The following is a 27,223-nucleotide window of genomic DNA, read 5'->3' on the forward strand; positions in this document are numbered from 1 at the left end:
GAAATCCAAAGTATGGTGGTGAGCATGATTTTTGCTTGGCTGGATTATCTTTTGAAAAAGATTTCTACAAACTTTAGCTTGTGGGGAAGTAAAGTGCAAAGAACTGAAGAAAGCAGACTTAGCCAACTAGCCAGGCACTGTTGGTATTGACAGTAGTACAGGCATGGTTGAGCATCTTCAAATTGCAGCTGTCCCCTCCTGCTTGCTACGTGGACTAGATTAAAAAAAAAAAAAACACCTGAATGCTGCCCCCTTTTTTTTTTTTTTTTTTTTTTAGCATTCTCATGTTTTTACATTATTGTGCTACTCAAAGACTTAACATTTTTTTTTAAAACATTGAAAAACAGCTGCTTGATGGACCATTGGTTACTGATCTGAATGTACACACTGTGAAAACTGTTTCAGTATGACTAAAGGAAAAAAAAAGCTGTGAAGTTTTAATAGCATTGAAACATTTCAGAGCTCCCTTGAGACTGGAGTGACCTCATTTAATTCTTAAGCCTTCTAATTGCCCAGTAAAGAAGCACCAGAAGAAGGATCACAGCCTTTCTAAATTTAGCTGTTGGAACCAGCTAACAAGGCATTACATCAGATAAATGTTAGGTAAAGATCTCTCTTTTGCTGTAGGTGAAACAAGAAGAAAACGTTCCTTAGTGTTCTTTACCAAAGAAAAACACTTGGCTAAGCATCTGAGTTTCCTTCTCAGTGTAGTGCAATAATGATTTCTTTTGATTATTTGGATGCAGAATGAGGAGAGGAAACCCATTAAGGTCCCATTTACTGCTTTTTGACATCACCAAGATAGCACCTCTTTCATGGGGCACTCCCCAATATCCTTCATGGGACAGGAGGAGCCTTAGGGCTAGTTCTTTGTCCTGCAGAGAAGGACTTGGGGGTTCTAATGGACAAAAAGCTGGACATGAGCCAACAGTGTGTCAGAGGAGTGACAGTATACTGGGCTGCATCACAAGTCGGGTGGCCAGCAGGGAGAGGGAGGTGATTGTCCTCCTCTACTCTGCCCTTGTGAGGCCCCATCTGTAGTACTGCGTCCAGGCCTGAGGCCCCCCAGTACAGGAGGAATGTGGAGCTGTAGAGCAGGTCCAGAGGAGGGTCACAAAGATCATTGGAGGACTGGAGAAAGGTTGAGGCAACTGGGCTTGTGTAGCTTGGAGAAGAGAACGTTCTGGGGAGACCTCATTGTGGCCTTCTGGTACATGAAGGGAGCTTACAAGCAAGAGGGAAGCTGAGTTTTTACACAGTCTGATACTGATAGGATAAGGGGAATGGCTTTAAACTAATAGAGGAAATTTAAGCTATATGTTAAACATAAATTTTTTACTCGGTGGTGAGGCACTGGCACAAATTGCCCAGAGAAGCTGTGACATATCTTGCTTAACATAGCTTGTTTGTGCGATGTCTGTGATCATAGCATAGCATGTTTTTAGTTGAAATACTAGACAAGTGATACTCTTAAGTCATTTGGTTGTTTTTATAAACAGGCATGTACCAAGTTAAATACTTCAAGGAATTAAGGAGTGCTGTTTCGATATCATTCAAGAAACTAATTCAAGGAAAAACAACCTTTTGCACAGAATGATCTGTATTGCTATCTTGTTGATACTAAGTGTTACACATCTTGAATTAAAGCCCTCGAAATGTAACAAAAAAATGTGGAGACCAAAGCATATAGGGATTTAAGCAAAACGTCACTGATTCTTTTTCAAGAAAAATTTAAGTAATCCGCAATTCTTGTCAGAAGGGAGGATAAATCTTATGGTGTATACAAATCTACCCATCTTCATTTCATGAGACTTCCTGTTATTTCTGAGACAGTCATTTTCAGTAAGAGAAGGGGAAAAAAAATTGCTGTGGAATACTGATAGCTTACAGACTTATATAGGCTTCCCAGTGCTATCCTGTGCTTTGTTTCTGAAAAATAAAGGCTAGCAGGTTCCTGACATCTCCTTGCAGACTCTTTGGCTCCACACAAAGCACTCAGGTCCTCCAGCTACTACTACAAATACTTTTTAGCCCCTGCAAAATAGATTTTGTGATGTACAGGCTGAGAACTGGGGTGATGGATATCACCAGCTCCCAGGACCACAGCAGCAATGGAGGACCTGGGGGATAGGATCTGGGCGGTAGATGGAGCAGAACATGGACGTGATAGGACTCAGGTTTGCGGCTAACCTGATGTGTGTGAGTTTTGTTCATACTTGCAGACTGAGCAAACAGTGTAACACTAATGCATGCAAGCAAGACTTCTATGAACAAGTTCAGCTTATTGCAAATATGCAATCTTATCTCTGACTCATAGTGACACACTTGACAAAGTGAATGTAACAGCCCATGGCACTTTCTTGTCGCTATCACCAGCGTCTGCACTGTCTGTGTTCCCAGTGCAGCAGTCTGTCCTGCTGCTGCCAGACGCGCAGCACTCGTACGCAGACAGCTTGCCCCATTGCACAGCAGCTTTGGGAGTGGCTTGGTAAATTGCACTGCTACACAAGAGCATTGGCACGGAATGGGTGTGTCTCGGTTTCTCTCCGTCAGCAGTGAGCACGAGGCGGTGCTGGAGGAGCAGCGTGCTGCGGTGCCTTGAGTCACAGGGCTGGTTTTGTGCCCAGCAGGAACTCCGCGGGCTTTGGTCATGGACAGATAAATAAAGTTCTCGCAGGGCTTTCAATCCAGTCAGCGCTTCAGCGCTGATTCGCAGTCTGTCCGGTGGAACACAAGAGTGCAACAGTGTCACCTGCTGTGCTAAATCCAGGTGCTCTTTTCAGAGGGGAGCAAATACTGAGGGTGATTTTCCAGCATTGTTTTGTAGGGTTTTGAGTTTATGCCTAAAGTGGTACCCATAAAACCAACATACCTGCAGTGGGGGTAAGCAGGCTCTTGACGCCTTTTTTTTTCCGAGAAGGCAAAGCCAACGGCAGCTGTGGGAAGCACCGACGAGCGCGCGGCCCCTTTAAGGGGGCGGGCCGGGCCCCGCCGCAGTACTGACGCGCGGCGCAGGGCGGCGCTCTGGCGACACCGCCTTCCCGGGTTTCCAGATCTTTCTGGAATGCGCGGCGCCTGCTGCCTGCGCGGCCCGAGCCCTTCCGGAAAGTGCCGAAGCCGGAGCCGGCGCCCGGCGGACTGCCCGGCGGCCGGCACAGCGCGCCTGCGCAGAGGCGAGCAGGCGCCGGTTGGTGGCTGGTGCTCCGCAGTGGGAGAGAGGCGGCGGCGGCCGGTCCCAGCAGCGCAGCGGTCGCAGGCCGGCGGGGAGCGCCCAGCGCAGCCATGTCTGTGGTCGGCATCGACCTCGGCTTCCTGAACTGCTACATTGGCGTGGCGCGGAGCGGCGGCATCGAGACCATCGCCAACGAGTACAGCGACCGCTGCACCCCGTGAGTAATGCAGCTCCCGCGCCGCCTTCCCTCGGGCCGCAGCCGCTGTTCTTCCCCCGGCCCTGCGCTCCTGGAGGCGGCGGCGACAGCGCCGGCCGGGCTGTCTCGCGGGGCCTCTCCCCAGCGCGGCCCGGCGCCGGCTGCTGCCCTGCCCTGCGCGCCGCGGGCTTCCGGGAGCGGCGCGGTGCCGGCAGGAGGGCTGCGGGGCGCTGTGCGACAGGCGCCGTTCTCTCCATCTCTCGCCGTGACTTCTCCGTGTCCTTGGAGGACCGCGCCGTGCGGCGCGACATAGCGGGCACCGCGGGTTTCTGTTTCCGTTGCGATGGCTCTGCGCTCGCGTGCGTGCGTCCCCACAGCTTCGCTCCGGAGCGGCCGCCGGGTCTCGAACGGCCGTGTGACCGAGACGGGCGGGCGGCGCGGAGCTGCATCTGCCTCCCCGCGGCCGCAGCGTGCTGTGCGCGCCCCGCGTCGCGTGTGTGCGGGCAGCGGAGACGGGAGGATGCGCAGGGATCCCCATCGGTCCCTGTGGCGCTGAGAGACCGAGAGCCGGCTCTGAAACTTGTGCCGGGGAAACCCTGCTGCCCGTATGTCCCCTCGCTTTGCTTGGCGTGCGTTCTGTGCAATTAGACCTGCGGTAGGTTTCTGTGTATCGAACGCCTCGTTACTAATTTATGAGTCACTGTACTTCTGAGGCTCGTGCGAAGCGGCTGTGAAAGTGAGCTCGGGCACGGCTAGTGAGGTAGCACCGAGTGCACGGGTATGTAGAGGCAGTGGTTACACGCATCTGGATTTTTTCTCCTTTTCTCGAAATTGTCACATAGATGGGGAGGTACAGTATAGAAAAGAACTTTCTCTCTAATACTGTTGTCTAAAAGCGAACTTAACAGTATGAAAATTCTTATATCACAGAAGCTTGTTGAAGTAACTGGGTCTTACTTCAAGAGGATTTGAGCATATAAAACAAAACCATCCAAACTTCTCTGTGTCTCATTGAACAGTGCAGTAACTGAGCACTTTATCTCTCTGTTCCTGTGGGAGAACTCACATCACTTAGAGGTCTGAAGTTAACCAATAGCTGACATGGATGGGATGTGTCCCAAATACTTGGCACGTAATTCCAGATTTACCAAGCAACAGTGTTTGTTGTGTTGGTGTAATGCTCAGTAAAAATACCTGAACCAGCGCTGGACAAGCTAGGACACTCCTGTTCACAGCATGCCATTAAGCTTCCTAAAGAGAGGGCAATCCTGGATGTGCTTCATGGGGCTCATTATGCTTTCTGGGCAAGACTTAGGAGCACAACCAGCACCTGGCTTTGGAGCCTGTTCAGATACCTGTGCAGTGCTGGTGCGGACAGTGGGGTGTCAGTCAGAGTCTGCTTTGTATCTAAATAAAAGCAGTATATGTTTGTGGAAGATGGTGCTTTATCACACTTTAATGCAGCACTCATTAAATCCTGAATCCTGTGTCCTGATTGTTAAAACATTCTGGTCATCCTTTGCATCAAACCCATCTCCTATAATTTAAGGTGTAGAGTTGTTGGCGTTTATAAGATGTGCATCTTTTGGATAAGCACTGCAGAAAGAAAGGTTCTGTTGTGAAGCTATCTATGTCGGGAGTTGTGGAATGCTCTTTGGGGCTCCTGACCTTGGTGTCTGGTGTTTACTGGGACCTGGCTTTTTCCAACTGGAGAACTCCAGCAGGTCAGCTGCACACGTTTGCAGTGAGCCTTGGCTGCTGAATCCAGGGCAAATGGCTGTGTCTCACCACTATGGCACTGTGCAGAAAAAAAAGTTGATTGTTGATAGCTCATAATCTTTAATAACTATTTTTCAGACCACATGCAATTATTGTAGTCGCAAGCTGTAATTAAAACCATTCTTTAGAACATCTTCAAAACAGAGTGTGGAGAAGATTGCAGTCTCCTGGTGAGGAGAGCTGTTGCTGTTAGAGCAGTCCTTGTCCTGCTCAGATCCTTGCTTTAGAGGAAGGCAGGATGCTTCCTTAAGGGCTGTGCTCAGTGTGGTGGTATATAGAGTAGAAAAGTTGGTTGATGGTGCTATCCAAGTGTATGCAGTGCCTTCAGTGTGGTGAAGGTGGGGAGGAGGCAGGAAGTAGTCGGCTGCACTGACCTTTATGCATTCTTTAAACAGTGAAATTTAAACCTTATGGCTCCGTGTTGTTGTTGTTAGTTACTGATGAATGGCCTCAGGCAGATCCGTTCCCAGATGGGAATCAAGTCCTACTTCCAATCTATACAAGCAGAGCTCGTGATTGGGGGTGGGCAAAAAAAGCAAGAATCGTTGACAGTACTTGGAAATACACTGGGATGATATACTGAGTGCAGAACGTGTTAGGAGGAGGACGTAATACAGTATGTGTTGTTGGAGAAAGAAAATTTGGTAGCTACTCCAGTTTTACTTAGCTGCTGGTGGAGTTAGCAGGGCTCTGAGTGGAGTTCTGTTGCCTTGTTAGGTGTTTCTTGCAGGTTTTCTTCTTCTTGACAGTGGAGGGAAGGCTGCTGGGGATGTAGCCGGGTGGTGTCTGTGCTCCTGGGGCAGCCCTGGCAAAGGGGTTTGGATGCACAGGGCTGTGGGCTGCTGAGGACCTCCCAGACCCATGATGTCTGGCAGCTATGGGGCGTCTGCCTGCAGTTGGCCGTCATTGGGAGTGCTCGTGTGCTGTGGGGTTGGGCTGCTCAGCTTCCTCAGGCCTGGGTGTTATTTTTAATTACTGTTTCACAATGATTGTTGGAAATTAGTCCTGCAGTGTGAGTGTAGTACTGTCAGACTTCAGGGTTTTTGTTTCAAGATAACTTGCCTGGTGAAGTTCAGAGCTTCCTTTTTGGTGTTTCAGACTACTTTGGTTCCAAGCTGTCACCTGGAATTAACTATTAATTCCTTACCTTTATTGTAGAATCTGTAGAATGCTTGTACTTTTAAAGAATTCCCTAAATGCCTTGAGAACAATTGTGGTTGCCACAGTTTCTACACTAATTTGCAAAGAATGAAATACCAGAATTCCACAGCAAGTTCTGGTGCTTGATACAGTGATGCTGTCAATACCACAACCATATTCTTTCACTGTAGTTTTGGAGGCTTTGTTTTGTTTAGAATCACGTGGATATAGTTTATAACAGTTTCTTTTAAAACTCAATGTCTTTTTTTCTCTTTCTTACTTAGAGCATGTATATCTCTAGGATCCAAGACACGGGCCATTGGGAATGCAGCAAAGAGCCAGGTAAATGGATGGAGGGGGGCAAGGGGGATACAACAGCATATTACTTACCTGACTTGCTTCCTATTGAGCTGCAGAAAGAGAATTAGTGAATAAACTTGATATTGCAAAGTGAGTTGTCTGTTACAAGTGTGCATTTTGCAGTATTACTGCTTCCGTATTCTTTTATTCTAGCATTTTTTTTATTCTATTACAAACAGTTTTGTCATTAAGAGTAGAGAATGGGAAGAAACGGGACATCTTTCGCAGTTAGGGTATTTTTTTCCTGACCATTTGTGTCAGTAAGAGTACAGTTCCAAATTATTTCTCCGTGTGGGGAATGGGATGGATTCTGTGCTTACAGTTTTTGAGAAGTTGAAACAGCTGTTCAACAAAAGCTTGATACTAATGCTAATTCTTTGCAACTTCACTTGCGGCTTAGGAGAACAAAGAATTGCTTTGCAAGGAAAATACTTAGGAAACTTAAAATAGCCACTGTGAATGTGGAAAGCCAAAGCAGATGAGGTTTTACCCTTTTTCTTTACACTCAGACATCATGTTAGCAAGCTGAAAGGAGGAGGCCTCCTTTCCCATAGTGGAGTGCAGTTAACCGGAAATTGAACAGCAGCTTTGCTGAGCGGCTGTAGAGGTGATGGAGCCCCCGGTAGTACCATGAGCATTCAGTACACGGCAGATGCTGTGATACCTTTTGTTCTAAGAAACTTTACACTGTTGATCTGAGCTCAGCCCCTGAACTCGCTGGTAGGAAGGTGTTCTGCTGGTAATGTTTCCAGCTATTCAGCTCGTTGTTTAGGGTAGTAAACTAGACTGGCTGATGCTGAAATAGGTTACCCTGGAGTAACGTCTTTTGGTAAATCAATTAAATATTGTGTGTGTTAGTGTGTGATTCTGACAAAATCTTTCCTTAAAATAATCCAGGTGAAACACTCATAAAATAATAGATGGAGGGAGGGCTTTATCTTCTTTGCAGATGGAATCTGAATTAAAGCACGATTTTAAGAGAAAAGGAATGCAGTGAGTACATTTGTTGAAGCTTCATATAAAGTGAATGTAGGTAATGGCTTTATCTGTTACTTCAGACTGCTGTTACTTTGATATGTAATCCATCAAATCTTGTACATGATGTCAGAAAGCTCCTTTAAAATAAATGGTGCAGCAGTTAATGGTTATTAAAGGGGAAAGTAAACTTGGGTTTTATAGTAGAGACCATAGATCTAAAAAGAGTCCTGCTTTCTTTGCACTCTGTGTTTTCCAGTAAATGTGTGGAGCTTGAAAAAGTGTGTTCAGTACGTGCATTGAGCGCAGCATAACAGGAGTTATCATCTGAATGGGTTTCTGTAGTCTGCGTGTAAGAGATAACTGAAAATTAAATATCTTTCACAGATTGTTACAAATGTAAAAAATACATTGCATGGCTTCAAAAAGCTGCATGGAAGAGCATTTGAAGATCCTTACATACAAGCTGAAAGGGTCAAACTTCCTTATGAACTTCAGAAGATGCCGAATGGCTCTGTAGGAGTAAAGGTAAGTTAGAACTTGGTGCGGAATTATCTCTTGCAGTAGAGACCAGCACTTCAAACCTTTGCCATGTGCATATTATATAATTGTGTCTCTTAGTGTACATAGTGTAAAGAGGTATTGCATTGTTTCCCTTGCAGATGTCCTATAAAACATTATTGTTACTAATACCAGAAGCATTAAGCTTGGATTTCATTCAACTTGAATAGAACTGTGCAATAAACCTGCTCTTTTCAAGAGATGAAGAGCACCTTTTTCTCTGCAGTAACATTTGCTGAAGTATGGTACTTTCTCTGAGATGCCTGTTGTGGTTTCTTTTCCGTAACTTTCTGTAGTCTCATTAATAGTTTATGCCCTACTAGTTTTACCTTTGCATAGGTAAAATTACAGTGTGTGATTATTTGTGATATCTCGTTTGTCTTATGGCTGTATGGAAACTCAGTTGCCGAAAACCAGGTAATTCTGTCTCAACATTTAATCTGAACAAGTTATTTTTAAATTACTTCCAAACTAAATAGTTGGAAACAGCTGTTCTCAACATTCAGACTTTTTGGCCTCAGTCTCTGAATGTAGGTCTTAGAGAAGAAATTATTATGTCTGAAAAGGTAATTGATTTTTTTTTTGGTAGGACTTTTTCTTTCGTTCTTTCTCTCTCTCTTTTTTTTTTTTTTTTTTTAATCTTGGGCAAAGCTCTTTGCGTACCTTTTTGTTGGGAAAAAATGCTTGTTGGTGAAAAATGCCATCCATTGTTGCTTACAGCATTTAACGTGGGATGATTTGTTATAGAATTGCAATTTTGTCTTTCAGGTGAGATACCTGGATGAAGAGAGACTGTTTGCAGTGGAACAAATTACAGGAATGTTACTGGCCAAACTTAAAGAGACCTCAGAAAGTGCTCTGAAGAAACCAGTGGCAGACTGTGTTATTTCAGTAAGTTGTCATCCATTTACTGTCATTTTGCTCATGGATAACTTTTTGTAAGTTTGTACCATTATGCCATAATGTGACAGGGAAGAGTTAGAAGTGGTGAGTAGGAATCACATTGACAAAGACTTGGGCCTTTATTACAGATTTTTCCAACTGATAACACTGCTGTTGTCATACATGAGAATATGGAAAACTTGTTGAGTGTGCTTTGGGAAAACATACTACATAGGCTGATTGGGGCTGTTTTGTTGGAATGTAACTTGCTTTCTCTAAATGAGAAATATTCTTATGTAAAGGCATTTCTTTCCTAGTCTCAAAGAAGTTCCCCAACTGTATGGTCAGGTTTGTTGTTACGTAGTTGAGTGCTGTTTGGTTGTATTATATTTGAACGTTGCCTGGAACTTACTGCTTTGAAGATTATGTACTGGGGATTTAAGAAACCTGAATTACCTATGTCCGTTGAAAAGGTCCTGTTTCCTGTTTATTTGGCTCATCTGCTTGGTGTCTTTTTTGCTAGGCCGCTCACCATGGCGGTGAACAGGGGCAGTAGAACTTAGGCAGGAGGGTTTAGAGGGGATCGTTCCCAATATAGAAGTCCTAGATGTCTGCTTTTCACATTGTAGAAAAGTGGTAGCCAACAAAGTAAAAAATACGAATATAATTTTGTGTTAAGCTTTGCTGAAGTTGAAGAAATGGCAACTGACTGCAGCCAGTTTCATTTAGAAACATTTAGGTCTCTGATTCTGCTTTGGCTATTTTTGGTGGAGTTGGAGATTGCAGCAGACTGTAAGCTGGAACTGTCGGTTAGGTGATAACTAAAAATGGTACAGCTTGATATAGACCCAGTTGTAGCATAAAATTTAGTTGAGAGGTTCTGAACCTAAAAATACTGCAGTAACTTCTGGAGCTGTGTATTTATGCATACTTATTTTAGTAAATCTTTTGACTTTGCTGTATAAATGTTTTGAGCTCGTAATGATTTTGAGATCAGAGACTCATCAGAAGAATGAAAACTTCATGGAGGTTTTTTGGTGCTTAAATACAGTTTTTTGAAACACAGGTTTAAATTTCACTTGCATATTTTTGTCATGGTTTGAAATTTTATTTAAAATATGCCATAAAGTGGATTGCTTGGCTGTTCTATTCAGACTGCTTTATTAATCTGAGGTTCGTTTATAACAGTTTCTTGTGGTATTGAAATTTATAGTCTTGTTTAGTGGGTAAATCCGACTTCTTTGATTTATAAGTACATAAGTCATGTCCTATGTAATTATTTCTTGGAAACAGGTACCAAGTTTTTTCACTGACACGGAGAGAAGGTCTGTAATGGCAGCTGCTCAGATTGCAGGATTAAATTGTCTGAAGCTAATGAATGAAACTACAGCAGGTAAAGTCCTGTATGCACAGAAATAGAGCAGCAGTGCATATGAATGTTTTCTTAACAAACTGTTGAATCTGTAAGGGTTGTGACGCACTACTGTTACACAATTATGAGCTTGGGAGAAAGCTGTTGAGGCTTGTATTGGCCAATCCAGCTTGGGAACTGGAAGCACAGTAACTGATGAAGCTTAGGGGCCCCGAGGAGAGTTTGGGTTTGGTAATCACAATACAGTGCCATTTAAATAGCTCCCCTGCCTGTGAAGTGGGTATCTGTGCTTTCCTCTGTACCGTGGAGCTGCAGTAGGTAGGTCAGGAAAGCCTGAGCTAGCTTCAGAATCAATCCAGCGGGGATATGCACCAGACTTAAATCCTCAACTGTTGTATTAAATAGTACTATAATGTTGTATTATCAGATGAACTGCATATTTTCTGTCTGAAAGATTACGATAAATCCGTTATTTATCTGAGACGTGTTACGGAGTCTTATTTTAAGAGTGATATTTTTCCATGGGTTTGCTCTACATCCAAATGACCTCATCCATATCCCTTTCTAACTTGTAGTTAGCTGCAAATAAAGTTATTTCCAGTTCTTGATCAAACAGTAACACAGCAGATTTTTCTTTCCAGCTTATTGTCTGTGCTGGAATAAAAATAAATTTCACAGAAGTGTGAGGAGGAAGTTGGTTTTTGTTTTTTTGGGGGGAGGGGTTTTTTAATTAAAATGTATTCGGGGGGATCTTAAAAGTGTATAATAAAAACCCCCTCATCTTTAACTTCTCATGTATGGTTTAAAAAGGTGCCTCTGTACAAACTGCATTGTTACAGAGTTTTATCTTAAGGCTCATTTGCTGATCGTATTTAGAAAGTTAAGTTACGGCTTTTAAAAATATTCAAATTGAGTCAAGTCTGTGGGAAAGTGACAGTTTAAGCTTGTTGCAAATCTGTCAGTTGTAGCATTAGCAGGATTGTTATTTCTATGAAGTAACTTATTTACTCCCCTTACATGGTTTTGATGAATTCTATGGCAGAGTATTAAAAAATACACATGGGAACTGAAGTTGGAGCAGTTTAAACCAGTCATGTAATTTGTATTCATATAAATTCTTCTATGAAATCTCAGCAAGCTTTCTGGGTGAATGCTGGTTTTGAGAACTTAGTTTTTCCTAAACTAGTTTGAAAACTTTTTGTTGAACATACTTGAGTTGTACAGAACTGAGCTAAAATACTGGAAGTAATTTCAGAGGAGAGTTACAGGTGTGACCTTCTTTATATATGAATAATAACTGCCAACAAAGCCTAAAAATTATAAATTAGGGTGGAGCATGCATTGCTAACTAACATTGTGCTTTGTAAGTACGCAGCGTACAGTTGCTGTCGGAAGAGGTGATACAGAGTGTTTGAATGGCAGTTATGAATTAACATGAGCTAATAGTAAAACTATAAATCAAATGACAACACAGTATTAGGCAACTCATAAGGCCTGAAAGTCATGTCTCTTTGCCCAAATATTCTGTGAGAGCAGAGTAGTGGAAGTATTTAGTTTTAAGTATAATTAGTGCCTTTCTTTTGGTAGTGTTTCTAATGCATGCTTTCCATTTGTATGCAGTTCTGCCTTGACGTTCTTGTGTTGTTCTTCGGCAGTTGCACTAGCCTATGGGATATACAAGCAAGATCTACCGGCCTTGGAAGAGAAGCCAAGGAATGTGGTCTTTGTAGACATGGGCCATTCTGCGTATCAGGTTTCAATCTGTGCTTTTAACAAGGGAAAACTGAAGGTAATCTGTTAAGTCTTTGCAGTAAAATACCATATTTCCAAAGCACTGAACTAAAAATACTGTTCCGTGGAAAGTTTTGTAACTAAAAAAAAAAGTCTACAGCAAATAGTATTGAAATGCAGAATACCAAGATTGCCTGGCCTTTTTGCAGTCAGGCTAAGCAGTTTTCATTAACAAAATGCAGAAATGAAGTAGTCCAAAGATTGCTTTGGAAAGTGCTGGACCGTTAAGCAAATGTGTGGCTCTTGAGCCTTGTTTTCCCAATGAAATAGTTGTGCGTTCCTAGTAATCTCACCAAAAGAGTTGTGATGGAGTGATTGACTTACCTATCGGGTATTATTCAATTGCTTTAAACTGTTTCTTATGATGATGTTTTTTCCTACCATGTATAATCATGTAAAGTCTAAATTCAATCAAATGTGAAACAAAACAGGATTCTCTTTACTGTTTTGAGATTTTCATCTTTGAGGTTTGGCCTACTGCTGGCTGAGTGTTTCTGTAAATTGGTCTTCAGTAATCTTCAACTAAGGTCGTGTGGAGGATGATAGTGGTGTGAGGTTTTTGTTTTTGGAGAGAGGAAGAGTGAATGACAGGGCTAGCATAAGAAAACAGCTAACTTGCTTTTTCTTTAGCAAGCTACTAAACTGAGCAAAGGCTGTAGCATAGTGGAAAACGGCATGATAAATGTAGCTTTTATTTTTAAAATCATAACAGTTGCATTTTATTTGAGGAGGGCAGAAAATAAGTGAGCTGAGTCATTTGTTGTGTTTATTTTTTAAGTTGTTGTTGTGTCATGTAACTGACAGTAGCTGGTTCACATCCACAAAGGATGTGAACTTTTAAAACTATATGAAACCTATCCCTATATCTAAAGAAATGTCATTAGATAACTTGTATTTTGTTTTGTTTGTTTTTTCACTTCTATGCAGGTCTTAGCTGCTACCTTTGACCCTTTCTTAGGTGGCAGGAATTTTGATGAGGCTTTGGTAGACTACTTCTCTGAGGAATTTAGGACAAAATACAAACTGAATGTAAAAGAGAATCCCCGAGCACTGCTCAGATTGTATCAGGAATGTGAAAAACTAAAGAAGCTTATGAGTGCAAATGCTTCTGACCTTCCGCTGAATATAGAATGCTTCATGAATGACCTCGATGTCTCCAGTAAGATGAACAGGTACTGTACGTTATTTTCACTGAAGTGTTACCAGACGTGGTATCTCAGCTGTCTTGTAATATGAAACATTTTCCCTGTTCCTGGCAGAGCTCAGTTTGAGCAGTTGTGTGCTGCCCTTCTGTCCCGAGTGGAGCCTCCTCTAAGAGCAGCCATGGAACAAGCTAGTAAGTAGAAGTTGGGTGCTAACTTGGTTCTAGAAAGTAATCAGTAATGTGGTTATCCTAGATCTCTTTAATGATTATCTTTTTAATGTATTTTTTGTATTCATTAGAATTGCAAAGCTAAGTACTGAAAAGTTAAATGTAAGTTCCATTCATATGCTTGCCATGTATGCATGAATCCCATTCCTGCCTCATTTAGTGCACAAATGCATATGCAACCCTGACTTATTGACCTTCATTCACCCTGTATAATGGAAAAGGTTGGGCCATGAAAATATATGTGTATTTTTTTTAAGGAAAAAAGAAAAAGAGGGGAATGATGGGGATGGGGGAAACCAGCATATTCTGTACTTCGAACACTTAGCAACTGTCTGGCCAGCCTGTTCCATATGTGATACATAAGTCTTCACTGACCTGAGAACTTGGCAGTCTATTCTCAAAATATTTGAAGCATGTGCAAATAACAGTTTCTTTTTGTTTGTTTGTTTAGTGAGAGAAGTAGACTTTCCTAGGAAAAGGTTTTACCCTGTTTTTAGCATCTTCAAGAAAAAGGGAAATATTCTGCTTATTTTTTGAGTTGGCTCGATAACTAATGCTGGAATTAAGAACTTGAATAACTGCTGAGCAAAAACATAGAAGACTGACAGCTGTTTGAGATTTTGAGATCACTTCATGCTTATATCTTGAATCCAGAATTAAAGTTAAGCTGCAAGCACAGTTGAATATTTATTTGAAGTTTTCAGTCAAGGGTTTTGCTTTTCTCATTGGCAACTAAAATTAATCCAAACATACGATGCGGTATGTTTGGGCTTTCTTTTAATCTTGTTTGGGAGGAATGAGAGGTGTTGTGCAGTAGTACAGGGCTGCCAAGGGAAATGATTGCACATTTGGGTTTATGTCCACCAGAAAGGAGAGGGTGCACATATCCAAGGTGTTTCTGAAGAACAGCTGTCACCACGTGAACTGTATTTGATGCTTTGCTTCTGCATTTTCCAGAATTATGCAACCAGAAAAATTTTTAGCCTGCAGGAGGGATAAGGATTTTAAGGTGCTTCACTGCAAATCTGGTTTTAAAGATTTTGTTGCGAGTTTAATCAGTGCTTGTTATTAATATGTAGTTAAGAAGAGATCTCTGTCTAATTTTTGTTGTAAAGACAGCTTTTTGGTATCTTGATGATAAGTAAAGGCAATTAATTATAATTATAAATAATACGCTCTTTCTTCTAGGACTTCACCGTGAAGATATCTACAGTATAGAAATAGTTGGTGGGGCTACTAGAATTCCAGCAGTGAAGGAACAGATCTCTAACTTTTTCTGTAAAGAAATAAGCACCACACTAAATGCTGACGAAGCTGTTGCAAGAGGCTGTGCTTTGCAGGTATGGATATTAAAATTCAGCACTGCTTGCTTAATGTGACGTTCTACTGCAGTGTAACTAATGAAAACCAAATATGGGTGGAAGGAGATCAGCTCTTACTTGCTTATTTGAACAGCTGGTGACAGATCACATCAGAAAAGATTGTATTATGTTTGGTAACTTGTCACTGTCGCATTAAAGGGAATGACCTTGTTAGAGACCTGTTGAATTTGATTGTCTGAATTTATTGGTCCACTTCTGCGTAAGCCATTTGTAAGATTTGCTTGAGTCTTTACTGATGATGACCAGGGAAATGGTGTTCATTTAATTAATTAAAGTCAGCCAGTTAATTATCTACCACGTCAGTTCAATTAATTATCTGCCAGGAGTAAGAAGATTCTGTTTAAAAAATGCTGTGGTAAGCTGGAAGCGCCATATGACCTTATGCACTTAGATATTAATTGCTGTATTGCTATTTATTTTACTACATGGATATAATAAAATTCTGGTCTTTGTTTTCTAGTGTGCAATTCTTTCCCCAGCTTTTAAAGTGCGGGAATTTTCCATCACTGATGTTGTTCCATATTCCATAACATTGAGATGGAAATCGTCTTATGAAGAAGGAACAGGGTAAGTTGTACGATTTCTGCTGAGAAGTGTGATGGTGTGTTTGTATAAGGAAAAATGTTGAGTTGTGGAGAAGGCCTTTCAGAGTTGGAAGTTGTCATCTGATAAACAGTTCTTCTTTTGTTTTTTTTTCCTTGATTTCCAATTATTGCTTAATTGAAAAGATACTTAATTTAAGAAACGTTTGCGTGAACTTGCCTAATTTTAGTGTTTAATGTTTAGTCCATCTTGAGACCCACTGGCCTTTGATGTGCAGCTCTTGTCAGAAACATTCAAGTAAATAGGTTATTTTGTGGCTTACTTAGCATGGCTGCTGATCTGTAACATAAGCTGATAATCCGTTATGTTACACTCAATGGTTTAAATTTTACATAATATTTTACTGTTGTAGGGAATGTGAAGTCTTCTGTAAGAACCATTCTGCTCCATTCTCAAAAGTAATTACTTTTCACAAGAAAGAGCCTTTCGACCTGGAAGCTTTCTACACCCATCCACATGAAGTGCCTTATCCTGACTCCAGAATAGGTAAGAACTTGTAAATAAGAAAAGCAACTTTTGTTGACAAGGAAGAAGTTTTCCCTAATAATCTTTACTTCCATGTTTTCTATGTTATAATAAAGCCTCAGTTCTGTAGAACAGCTGAGAACAGTGTACTTGACTTTGATGCAGTGCTCACACTGTATCAGCATCAGATGATGGCACTTACTAGAAAATTTACTTTATTTTTTCACTGTTTCTGAATGCTTCAGAAATGTCACTAGAGAGAGATTTAGTGCTGTTTTGTCTGGTTCTTGCAACTTCTGTAAAATGAAGCAGGACCCACCAGCACAGATTTTTTGAAGTAGAGAGATTTAACACTTAATAGTGTTATCTTGATTTTTCTGTGAATAGAAAGTGAAATTGTCCTGTGGATGTACAACATAACTGTAAGTGACAGGCTAGTTTTTAATTTGTCTAGCTTCAGTTTTTGTTACAGAACTGAAAACTAAGCAGGAAGTTTTAAAATTTTATTTAGATCACATTGTGATTTAAATTAGCCTTCAAGTTGTGGTTTTGGTGGTCTAATGTTGTTTTTGTTTTTATTTTTAATTTTCTGATCTTTTTTCTTAAGGGCGTTTCACTATTCAGAATGTTGGTCCCCAGCACGATGGCGACAACTCCAAAGTGAAAGTTAAAGTGCGTGTCAATATTCATGGCCTTTTCAGTGTGGCCAATGCTTCTATCATAGAAAGGCAGAACATCGAGGGAGATCACAGTGACGCACCGATGGATACTGAGTCATCAATTAAGAACCAAGGCAGAGAAGACGAGCTGGTATGTAAACTTGTAAATATCTACAGTCCTTCTAATTCTGACAATAGAGATGATAATTGGAAATTGCTATGATTTCACCTTCAAAAGCTATATGCTCTTTTTCACCCTTACATGATTTCTTCAATTACATAACACGTTTTTTTGTTTATTTTTGAAGTACTGGTGACCTATGAAAACAAGACTATGTAAACAAGTAGATTCCAAGGGGAAATTTTCTTCCCCTTTTTTTTAGCATCTCTACACTAGTCCTCATATTACTGTGTTGCTCTCAAATGGCAATACAGTTAATGTGTTCTGACAGATGAATTCTAAAGGTATGGGTTTTTTTCCAAGTACTACATCTTCATTGATTAAAGAACAGATGGTATTTTTTTCGTAAGCCTTCTTTTGCTTAGGGTGCTGTATGTACAGGTAGTTCTTACCAATTGGCTTAAAAGCTTTGAGGACAAGTTAATGGAAATACGTGAGTGATAGTGTTGCCATCAATACTGGAGAAATTACTGTTTTAGGTATCATTATGTCACTGCTAGTCAATGCTGTACTGCTGTAGAAGTGCTTGCTCACAGCATTCTGCCTGTCAGTTCTCCCATCCTAGTGTAAGGATGATTATTTTCCTTGCTGGTGTCTTGCATACTAGAGGTAGATAGCTGAAAGTTGCAAGGTACACTGACACGGTAGGTCTTAGGACTGGGTGGCAGGGAGTGCTTTTGTGGCTGGGCAGTGGTATCTGGCAGTTCCTGGTGGATAAGTGCTTTGCATCTGACATTTGCTTAGAAGTGGAACGCCTGGAAGTGACATAGCTGGCATTTTATGTTATCAGCTTGCTGTATGTCCAGGTTATTAATCTTAGTAAGTACACTTTGTTCAGTACAAGGATAACCACTTCCGTCCTCAGGCTTTGTCAGTTCATATTACTTCCATTTATCCTAATACTTCTTCTGTTTTACAATGGTGCTTGTCAGCAATTACCTTTCATTATTGAGGATGATACCCTCGACACTGAGGATGAGGTTTGTAGTGTATATGTGTATTTCCCACACCCCTTCACCCCCAGCTGTTTGTGTAGGCAAGATAGTTCCTTCTGGTCATTGCCTTTCCTGTGCGAACAGTAAGAACAATAAATAAGGATGTTGTTCTGTTCTGAAATGAGAATGCTTAACTTTGGTAAAAGTAGCCTATTTATGTCTTACTTTCATCACTAAAACTTGGCCAAAGTAACTAACGCAACTAACGTACAACACGTGCACCTGTGCTAGAGTTTGAAACCTTTCAAATATTTCTAGTATTTCATCAGACTAACAATAGCGTATTATATGCATATGTGGATGATAAATTTATGAGTTTAATTCTTTGTGAGAAGCCAAAGACTACTTCAGTTGCATCTTGACTACTCCTCACAGTCTCTTTACTATTTATTGATGCTTTGGATTTCCAAATATTTCCAAATAGTCATTCTGAAAATTTGAAACTTTCATTTATTAGGATGTTACTAAAAGTTTTTGCACTGACAATAAGGAATCGGACAACTTAAACTAAATCAAGTGATCAGCTCTTGTAATTAGAGTGATATCTTTTAAGACTCTCAAATCTAGAATAAGGCATAGTGAACTAATTACTGATAAATTCAAGTGAAACATGGAGTGACCAATAAAGACAATTGGTCACAATTGCTATAAAATGCTATTAGAGAAATGAATTTCTGTGGTTCTGTGAGACAGGTGCAGGCAACAATTACAATTATTAAATTACTTCTGCTTTAGATTATAAAGTTAAGGGTTGGGGGTAATGTTATGTGTTCAACGTTCTGGCTGTTCCATTCAGGATCTGTAGTTACTGCCTGTGTTGGTGTTGTGCTTCTAGAATTTTATTTGCTTATATTTCATATGTATTTATTTTGAAATTAAAATGGAGTATTCCCTGGGCTTAGTATAATTCTCTGGATAGCAACATCATAATTATTTAAAGAGGGACAGGCCAATTAGAATCTATTTAATTTGAGATAGAAACGGGTAGAAGCAGTGTTATCAAAATGCCTGCTGAAGTAAAGCTTGATTAACTAAATCAAAAACTTGTTGAGACTGAATTGAGCACATAAGGACAGTGATGTATTTCGATTGACATCAATCTTAAATCATACCACAGACCTGTGCATTCCGTTATGCAATTCTTTGTGTAGGATAAAATGCAAGTTGATCAAGATGAAGGTGCTCAGAAAAATCAAGCTGAACAGCAAAGCCAAGCAGACGAAGAAACCGAAAATGCAGGAATTGAAACAAAGGTATGTATTGAGCATTGACAAGGAGATGCAATATTGCTTCCTTTAGAGTTTTTTGGTTTTTTTTTTTCTGCCTAGTGTTCTCAGATTTATTCCATTTATCTCCTTAGTTGTGATTCATAGGGACTGTATTTGGAAGAGCAAAGAAATTCTACCTTAGCATTTTGCTTTTCAGCGTACTAAGCTAAGACATTTGAAGTAAGTTTCCTTGATTTAACATAGGTTTGAAGTGAAAATGAACATTAGGGAAGCTTGAGAATCTTGGAGAAGAATATGCAGTATCTTTAGTTTTTTTGAACACCTTTTCATGTTGTTTGAAGAAATTTAATTCCACCAGTTTGGTTCAAAAGTAAAATAATGGTGATTCTGAATAGCAGATGTATAGCTGGTGCTTCATTTGCTTACAGTTAATTTGTAGCTCTTACTAATTTTTGTCTTTTTTGTGCATAACTGTAGCAATATTGCAATTCTTAGAAGTTCCTTACAACTGCAAATCTTACAGGCTTCTTCTGGAGACAAGCAAGATCATCCATCCCTGCCAAGGGCTAAAACAAAAGTCAAGAGTATTGACCTACCTATCCAGACAAGCCTCTATAGGCAACTGGGACAAGATCTTATCAATTGTTATATAGAAAATGAGGTAAGAAGCATGAACAGGTGATTACTTACATTAACATCAATAATTACTTCGTGTGCACAGCCTTAGAATCTTTTGAGGCTTTCCTTTCAGTAAGGTCTTTGATTCTGCCTACTTTTAGTTGGTGTCTTTTTATTGGTATAATAAATCAATTTACTAGTAGTGCTTAATTACCCACATCTGAACGTAATCTAGTAGACTGCCCTTACCTTGAACAGTCAATGCCTTTCTTATGCAAGAAATTCCAATAAGGGCTGCATGGTCTCTTATAGGAATGTAATTGTTACTGACTAACCTGGATGGGTCAGGATTAGCATTTGCAGACTGTTTTTTGTGCTCTACCGAGGCTGTGTGCCTGGCTAGATCAGGTTTTTGCCCTTAATGTGCTTTATCAGCAGGAAAGGTATTGGAAAGCATTGCTTCTAGAACACTTGTTTTCCACAGAATACTGTCTTTGCAGCATTTTTACAGGTCTTATCTGCCATTGCAAAGATCACACCAGTTTAATGTCTTCTCTGAAATATGGTCAGTGCAAAGACTAAAATGGGAAATATGTTTTATAGAGCAGAATGACTTCCAAACCAGTCAGTACTTCTCTTCTGTTTTTGTGATGGTCAGACTACAATTTCTACCTGATCCGTTTACACTGAAGCACTTGACAAACAACTTCTGAACAGAGGGGTGGACAGTTCTCAACCCCGTCCCCTCCCCATTTTAGTTCATCCTGAGGTGAGAATAAGTTACATGGAGGTGAAAATTAAATAAGTATTGGTCCTTCTTGTGGTACAGTTTGGGAAGAGTAATGCTCAAGCTCAAATGCTTATTTTGATACTTGAAATTCTTAGTTATAACTAAGCTTTAATCCACCCTAGGGGAAAATGATGATGCAAGACAAGCTTGAGAAAGAAAGGAATGATGCTAAGAATGCCGTTGAAGAATATGTGTATGACTTCAGAGACAAACTCTGTGGAGTCTTTGAGAAATTCATCACTGAAGAAGTAAGATTAATCTGTGTGTTTCAGCTGTTGGAAAATGATTTTTCTAACAAAAGCTTTGAGTGATACTTGTGGAGGCTGCAGGAGTCTATTGAACTTGTCTCAGAATGTGAAATGAATTAACTTCAGAAATGAAGTTAACTATGCATCAGCCTGGCATTTGAATTGCAAATATGAAAATGAGCAGAAAAATGAGTGCTTATAGCTGTTAGATTATCTGCATTTTATTTATTGAATAATATGGTTAATTTCCCACTTAAGTGTGGTGAACCTGATGTGTTGCTGAAGCCCAAGTAAAAGAGAAAGTGGTACACTTGGCTTTTGCAAAAGCAGAATTGAAAAAACACTTATGTAATAGTTTCTAACGGCTGTCTGTGGAAGTGTGTGACACACAACTTTCTGAAACAGTCATTCAGCAGCAGCGATTTTAAAGTCTACTCCATGAATTACCTGGTTATCCAGCAACGTATTTTGTTCTTTGCTAATTAATAGTGTCTCTGACTTGCTTCATAGGATACAAACAAGCTGACCTTGATGTTGGAAGATACAGAAAACTGGCTTTATGAAGATGGAGAGGACCAGCCAAAGCAAGTGTACATGGATAAGCTTCAGGAGCTAAGAGTAAGGCTTCAAGCTCTTATTTAGAAAGAGAGGAAGGGGAGTAGTGTATATGCACGTTGTGTGGCTAGCATAAGTACGTATCTTCTAATGAGGGATGCGTGTGTGCCTGCCTACATGTGAACTTGATAAATCCAGGAACTCAGAAGTAAGGACATGCAGGTTGTACCTGGATAGTATTTAGTTGTGTGATTGAATGTAGTATATAGAACTAGGAATACTGTTACTGTCAGTTGTCCTTCTGATATGAAGATGGTCAGTTGAAGTGGACAGTGTCTAGTGATGAATAGTAAAATTAATCACTGTGAGAATTTTCTGTAGCTTTTGCTACGCACTGGAAAAGGCTTTTAAGTATTTGACTGTTCTCCCAAGTATTCAAAACTACATTTGAAAACAGATGGCTCTGGTATCCCTGTTTACAATGGTCTTCAATAGCTATGTAATAAAATAGAAGTTTTGGTCAAATGATAAAGGTTAATGAATGCTTTAACAGTAGCTTCCACTGTATTGTTTGATTGGTAATGACCAAAAAAACCACCTTAAGTACTTGTAAATTTTCATAATTTTGTGAGCAAGTGTAAATTGTGATGAATGGCTATTTGGTTATTCAAGGCTGTTTCCAGCTTTAGTTCTAACTGTTTCCTCTCAAGTGACGTTTTCATTGTAGGAGGGGTAATTGATGGAAACATTAATATGGGCAACTGCCTTCATGCCTGGATACCAGTATTCAAGAGAAGGTGAAAAACAGACAATACATATAACTATAACTTTTTTGACTGTTTTAAAATTCAAATCATCCCTGCAAATGGTCTTGTTCATCTTCCAAGTGCATTGTAACAAATGCTCTTTTTGCTGAAAATAACTCTAAAATACTAAGCCAAGAAAGAGCAGAGCACTAATCGTTTATTTAGACTTCTAGGTTTTTTTTGTTAGTGGTGGCACTGCACTACAGCAAAGGGCAAAGATTAAGCTCTTGAATGGGTGTGAGAAGGAGGGAAAAGCCACGCTGCTTACGATACCGTTTTTATTCCTTGACCAAAGTAAAAGAAGCTTGTATTATATCAAGATCTTTATTTCTGGGAAAGTGAATTAGTTGCAGTATCTCACTTGGTTTATGTTTCCAGAAATTTGGACAGCCTATTCAGGAGAGATACATGGAACATGAGGAGAGACCAAAAGTTTTAAATGAACTGGGGAAGAAGATTCAGCTCCTTATGAAAGCAGTAGAAGCATACAAAAATAAGGTAGAAGTGTGGAATGATCTATGGGTGTTTGAATTTGACTATAGGATTTTTTTGTGTATATGTTCTAAAAGAAAAAAATCCTCTAGGATTTAACTTTTAAGCTGCTCAAAAAATGACTTGTGCTTACAGTCCTGAGAACTTCTCAAACTGTTCTTGAAGTTTCTCTGTGAATGTGAATTAAACAGTCATGTTCCTTGTGGTGACATCTACCACTTGAAATGCCTGCCGCAGTGTTATTCTTGTTTCTGTAACCCAAAAGGTTATACGTTGGGGTTAGTTATTCAGGTGAGTCTGCGTGTTCTCTTGCAACTTCATTAGTCATCTGTGCTTAAGCAGTGTGCATTTCAAAATTTCACATGCCTTAAAATTTCCTGTGTTTTGTTCTACAGCTATTCTTCATATCAAAGACTTGTTTAAAAACACTGATTTCTAGTGGGTTGTAGTAATGTTACTCAGTTGTGTCCATTAAGCTCTTAATTGATTTAGAAGTGTGTAGTAATTGATTAAAAACATCTTTCTCCCTAGGATGAAAAATATGATCACCTAGATCCTGCTGAGATGGAAAAAGTTGAAAAATACATTAGTGAAGCTATGAACTGGTTGAACACCAAAATGAATGCACAGAACAAGCTAAGCCTAACTCAAGATCCCATTGTCAAAGTGGCAGAAATAATGTCAAAATCAAAGGTAAAAGAATAAAAATTGTCATACGTGTTGCAGTCCATTAAGCTTTTCTTGAATAAGATTTTGGCCTCTGTATTGAGCTAGAATACCATGCCTGCAGAGATGGTAAAGCTCTAAGGTATAGGGGTGGCAGCAGCAGTTTTATTAGCATTCAGTCCTAACTCTTTACTTTACAGCAGTACCTTTGAATAACTAAAAATATCTGGAGCTATGACACTAGTTTTGCTAGAAAACTGATTACTATAGGATTTTAACAAATCAGAAACTTCTTTCTTTTAAGCTTCTAGATTTGATAGAAGTCTAGTCCTTGAAAATGTAGTGCTGATCATTACATACCTGAAAGAAGTTTGAGACATTCAATTTTAATGCAATTACTGTGCCACCAAATAACTTGTTCTTTCACTTTCTTTATAACTAGGAGTTGGATAGCTTCTGTAATCCCATTATATACAAGCCCAAACCGAAGATAGAACCTCCCAATGATGGGCAGTCAAAAGCTAATGGTGAACATAATGGACCAGTGAATGGACAGAGCAATACTGAAACAGGACCTGATCCAGCAAAGGACAATTCTCAGCAGACCAAACCATCTGGAGAAATGGAAGTGGACTAAATCCTGCATTTCTGTTACTTAAAATAGTGCACAGGGTCCATTCTTTTGGTACACACCTCATATGTTCAGTTATAGTTAGCCAACCTTCTGTCATTTGTTGCTGAGTAGTTCTGGAAGTGTTTCATATTAAGTACACTCTGATGTTCATTTCCACTGATGCTGCTTATGTGGAGCTTTAGCCAAATGTAGATTGTATAAGTCAGTTTAAGCTTTCCCAATATATTTTATATCAAAACATACAGAATTGATATATAAATGGCAACAATCTACCTTATTTAAAGCTTTTATTGTGGATAAACCTCAGCTCCTTTATTCAGGAAAGGATACTGTATTGCACTACTGATGCTCAAGTGTAGATCTAATTGCATCTTTATTTTGGAAAAATATTGGAATTGAAGTGGCAACACTTGTCACTTGAAGCACTGACCTTTTCTAGTTATTGTATTGTTATAATTTAAATATTAAAATAGAGGTTAGTTGGCATACTAGTCCATCTTGTTGATGTACCATGAAAATTGTATGGTCTCTTTCATATAAACTAATACAAGCATAAACATTTTTTTAGATTCCCATACCACTAACAATCTTAGTTAGAAAATATCAGCGTAATGGCTCTGCCATTTGCTGAAATTAAGTGAATGGTCTCATTGCACATTGCTGTACATATAGGATTATGCTTATAGGATGATGCTAATGATAATAGTATCAAGTGGTAGAATATACAAGGACTTACATAGCTTTCCCTTGAAAATGTCTTGCTGCACACGTTACCGTTTCCACTTGGTTCGTTTTGAATGAAATCTACACCTTGATTGCATATCGTGCTGGGGATGAGAAACAGCAGAAATTGTGCTGTGTGAGCTGGATATTGGCCTAACGTTGAGGTTGCTTAAGTGCTGTCTGTTGCAAACTTGAAACAAATACTAAGCGCTTATTTAAGCCATGGTACTTCGCATATAATCCTTTTGATCAAGGACTCTAAACAAAAGTATGCAAACTGGATATTACTACTCTAAAGATAAAAATCTCCTTGATGAATTTGCATAGCTTATCAGTTATCCTTGCTCATTTACTTGATCTAATGGAAGTGTCTATTACGTATTATACAGCTGAGTCACTAGTTTCTTTGGTCTATCTTGGACATCATCAAGATCCAGTGTACATTCATATATACTGAATGCTTCAAGCCAGTCATGGTGGTACTGTAGCACTTGTTAAAACAAGCCACTCTTCTTTTGCTTTAAAAACCTCTATTACCAGAATAGAAATGGACTACTTTATGGAAGGTAGTTTATTACCCAAGTTAGCATAACTGACTGAGATGAGTTGCAGTGTAACACTTCAGTGACTTGAACTCTATTGCAGAAATGGATGTAGCTGTTAAGGCATCTCATATGAGCTTGTTGCTGCTGTAGACAAGCAAAGGTCATGCTCTTGCTTGCAGTTCTGGCAGCCATGTTATTTTCAGCCATGCCCTGATATTTTACCACTGCTCTCGGGTCTCTGAGTGATACAAGTGACTGACCTCTAAACAGCTCCCCTAACAGCTGTGTGTAGTCTGGCACCTTTTGTTTACATATTTGAAGCCTCTCAACAAAATTTGAGTGGTGTTGAACTGTAGCTGCTCTGCAATCTCAGTCTTTATTTCCTCTGCTATAATTCACCCATCTTTGGCATCAGAGTGACTGCAGTTCAGTGTCAGCTGTCCCTAGTGTAAGCCATTACATAACTGGGCAAGCTTTGGTCATGTAGGTGTTAACATTACGAATATCTTAATGGCTTTAATACAGTAATGACTGGCGTTCTTAAGTACTGGCTTCCTGAAACCCATCTAAATGTTATTTTGTCAAGTAGACTTGCTGATACCTGGCAGGTGAAGAGCTTAGGCAGTGGGAATCTCCAGTGTGAGCTCTCCAATAACGAGATGGAAATGTCATATATAAGAAAAAGAATCTTTATTATGCTCTTAATGGTTAAATGTTCAATATGGTATTACAGGTGGTACTGGTGGTGGAAACCTTTAAGCATGAAGGACAGAGTAATTTTAAGCTGCTTAGTGTCTCAAGCTTAAAAGCAGGCATAGTAAAGAGAGTCTCAGTAAGGTTTTCGTACAAAAATAGTGATGTTTTTTGCTGTGCATCTGCTCTGTCTCTAGATCCGTGTGGACCTCTGCTTGCACTCAGCAATTAGCAACTGGTTGCTGGTCACAAAATAGACGTTACAAATCCCATTTGTAAGGGGAAATTTGTTCTTATTACAATGAAGGTAAAATTAGCATATTAACATATGACTTGTTAATGAGTAATCTGTTTTCTGGTACAAAGAGGAAAGCTTTACAAGAACACAGACATAGGATTCTCAACTACTTGAACCATGCACAACTTGAACAAGAGGTTTTGCACACTGGACTCTACTGAGTTACCTTGTGGCCACCCTGGTGGGCAGCTCCAGAATGAGTATCTTCCAGTATAACACAAATAACTGTGGTGACTGACAGTAGCACGCTACCTTGCATCTTTTTTCATACTTACTAATCTTTTGAGGGGAAAAAATATCTAATGTTTGAAGAGGTTCCCTCCATCTCATAAGAAAAAAAAACAAAAACAGGAAGCAACACTATAATGCTTTTGTTTGAGTGGAAAAAAAAAAATGAGTCTACGACTTCACATAAAAATTCAGTTACAAAAGAGCAGCACTATTTCCTTGTATTTTACTAGTAAGACCTTTTTTTCTTGAACAAGCACCAGTTCTATTCCTCCTTGAGCATTAATGCCCTTGCTTAACAAATAGCTTTAACTTGCTACTAGCTATTTTAAAACTGCTTCATGGCTTCATTTTCACACTTTTTATCAACATTTTTTACTTTGGGCTTTTACTGGCAATTCATGTACATGTGTAACACAGTTTTTTAACCGTCACTTAAGTTTATGTATTTTTTTTTAATCTGACAAAGGAGTTTTAATGAGGTACACCTGTCTTGCTTGTTTAGTTACTGATTTGGCTATGGATGTCTGACATTGAACGAAGAATCTTCTCCTTTCTTTGCATTTGGTCGTGCCCTCCTACTGTTAAAAAGCTGCCTTTGGAATATACTTGCAAAACATCAGTAGGCAGTTGGATAAAAATCCTGCAAGCCCTTTGTGTGAAACACATAATGCATGTTAGAGCTGGGACTTCACAGGCGGGTAGAGGCATGTTCACACCTTGTCTGGAGGGGCTGCACTGAGGGGCAGCTGCTGTTGCTGACCTGTTCCTTCTGAAGTGGTGTACACTGACACCATGCAGATGCCTTCAGAG

At 39.8% G+C, this 27,223-nt stretch overlaps 1 protein-coding gene across 1 annotated transcript; it reads left to right on the top strand.

Moving 5' to 3' along the window:
• Positions 1-3,035: 3,035 nt before the first annotated feature.
• HSPA4L (heat shock protein family A (Hsp70) member 4 like) lies at positions 3,036-24,414 on the top strand. Its single transcript, XM_085221842.1, has 19 exons — positions 3,036-3,389; positions 6,572-6,629; positions 8,010-8,150; positions 8,952-9,074; positions 10,359-10,458; positions 12,093-12,226; positions 13,156-13,400; positions 13,488-13,564; positions 14,789-14,940; positions 15,443-15,549; positions 15,938-16,071; positions 16,658-16,860; positions 19,037-19,138; positions 19,638-19,775; positions 20,645-20,770; positions 21,281-21,388; positions 22,510-22,629; positions 23,155-23,316; positions 23,732-24,414. Exons 1-19 carry the CDS (start codon positions 3,283-3,285, stop codon positions 23,924-23,926), a joined length of 2,532 nt encoding a protein of 843 aa, XP_085077968.1. The 5' UTR covers positions 3,036-3,282; the 3' UTR covers positions 23,927-24,414.
• The last annotated feature ends 2,809 nt before the right edge of the window (positions 24,415-27,223 follow it).

Source organism: Meleagris gallopavo, chromosome 4 (genome assembly GCF_905368555.1).
Source record: "Meleagris gallopavo chromosome 4, MGAL_WU_HG_1.1, whole genome shotgun sequence".
NCBI lineage: Eukaryota > Metazoa > Chordata > Aves > Galliformes > Phasianidae > Meleagris > Meleagris gallopavo.

Excerpts from the sequence above, each read along its gene's own strand:
- HSPA4L (XM_085221842.1), top strand. The coding sequence starts at position 3,283 with ATGTCTGTGGTCGGCATCGACCTCGGCTTCCTGAACTGCTACATTGGC. Across the intron at positions 8,151-8,951 it reads ATGGCTCTGTAGGAGTAAAG|GTGAGATACCTGGATGAAGA; the intron begins GTAAGTTAGAAC and ends TTTGTCTTTCAG. Across the intron at positions 10,459-12,092 it reads AATGAATGAAACTACAGCAG|TTGCACTAGCCTATGGGATA; the intron begins GTAAAGTCCTGT and ends GTTCTTCGGCAG.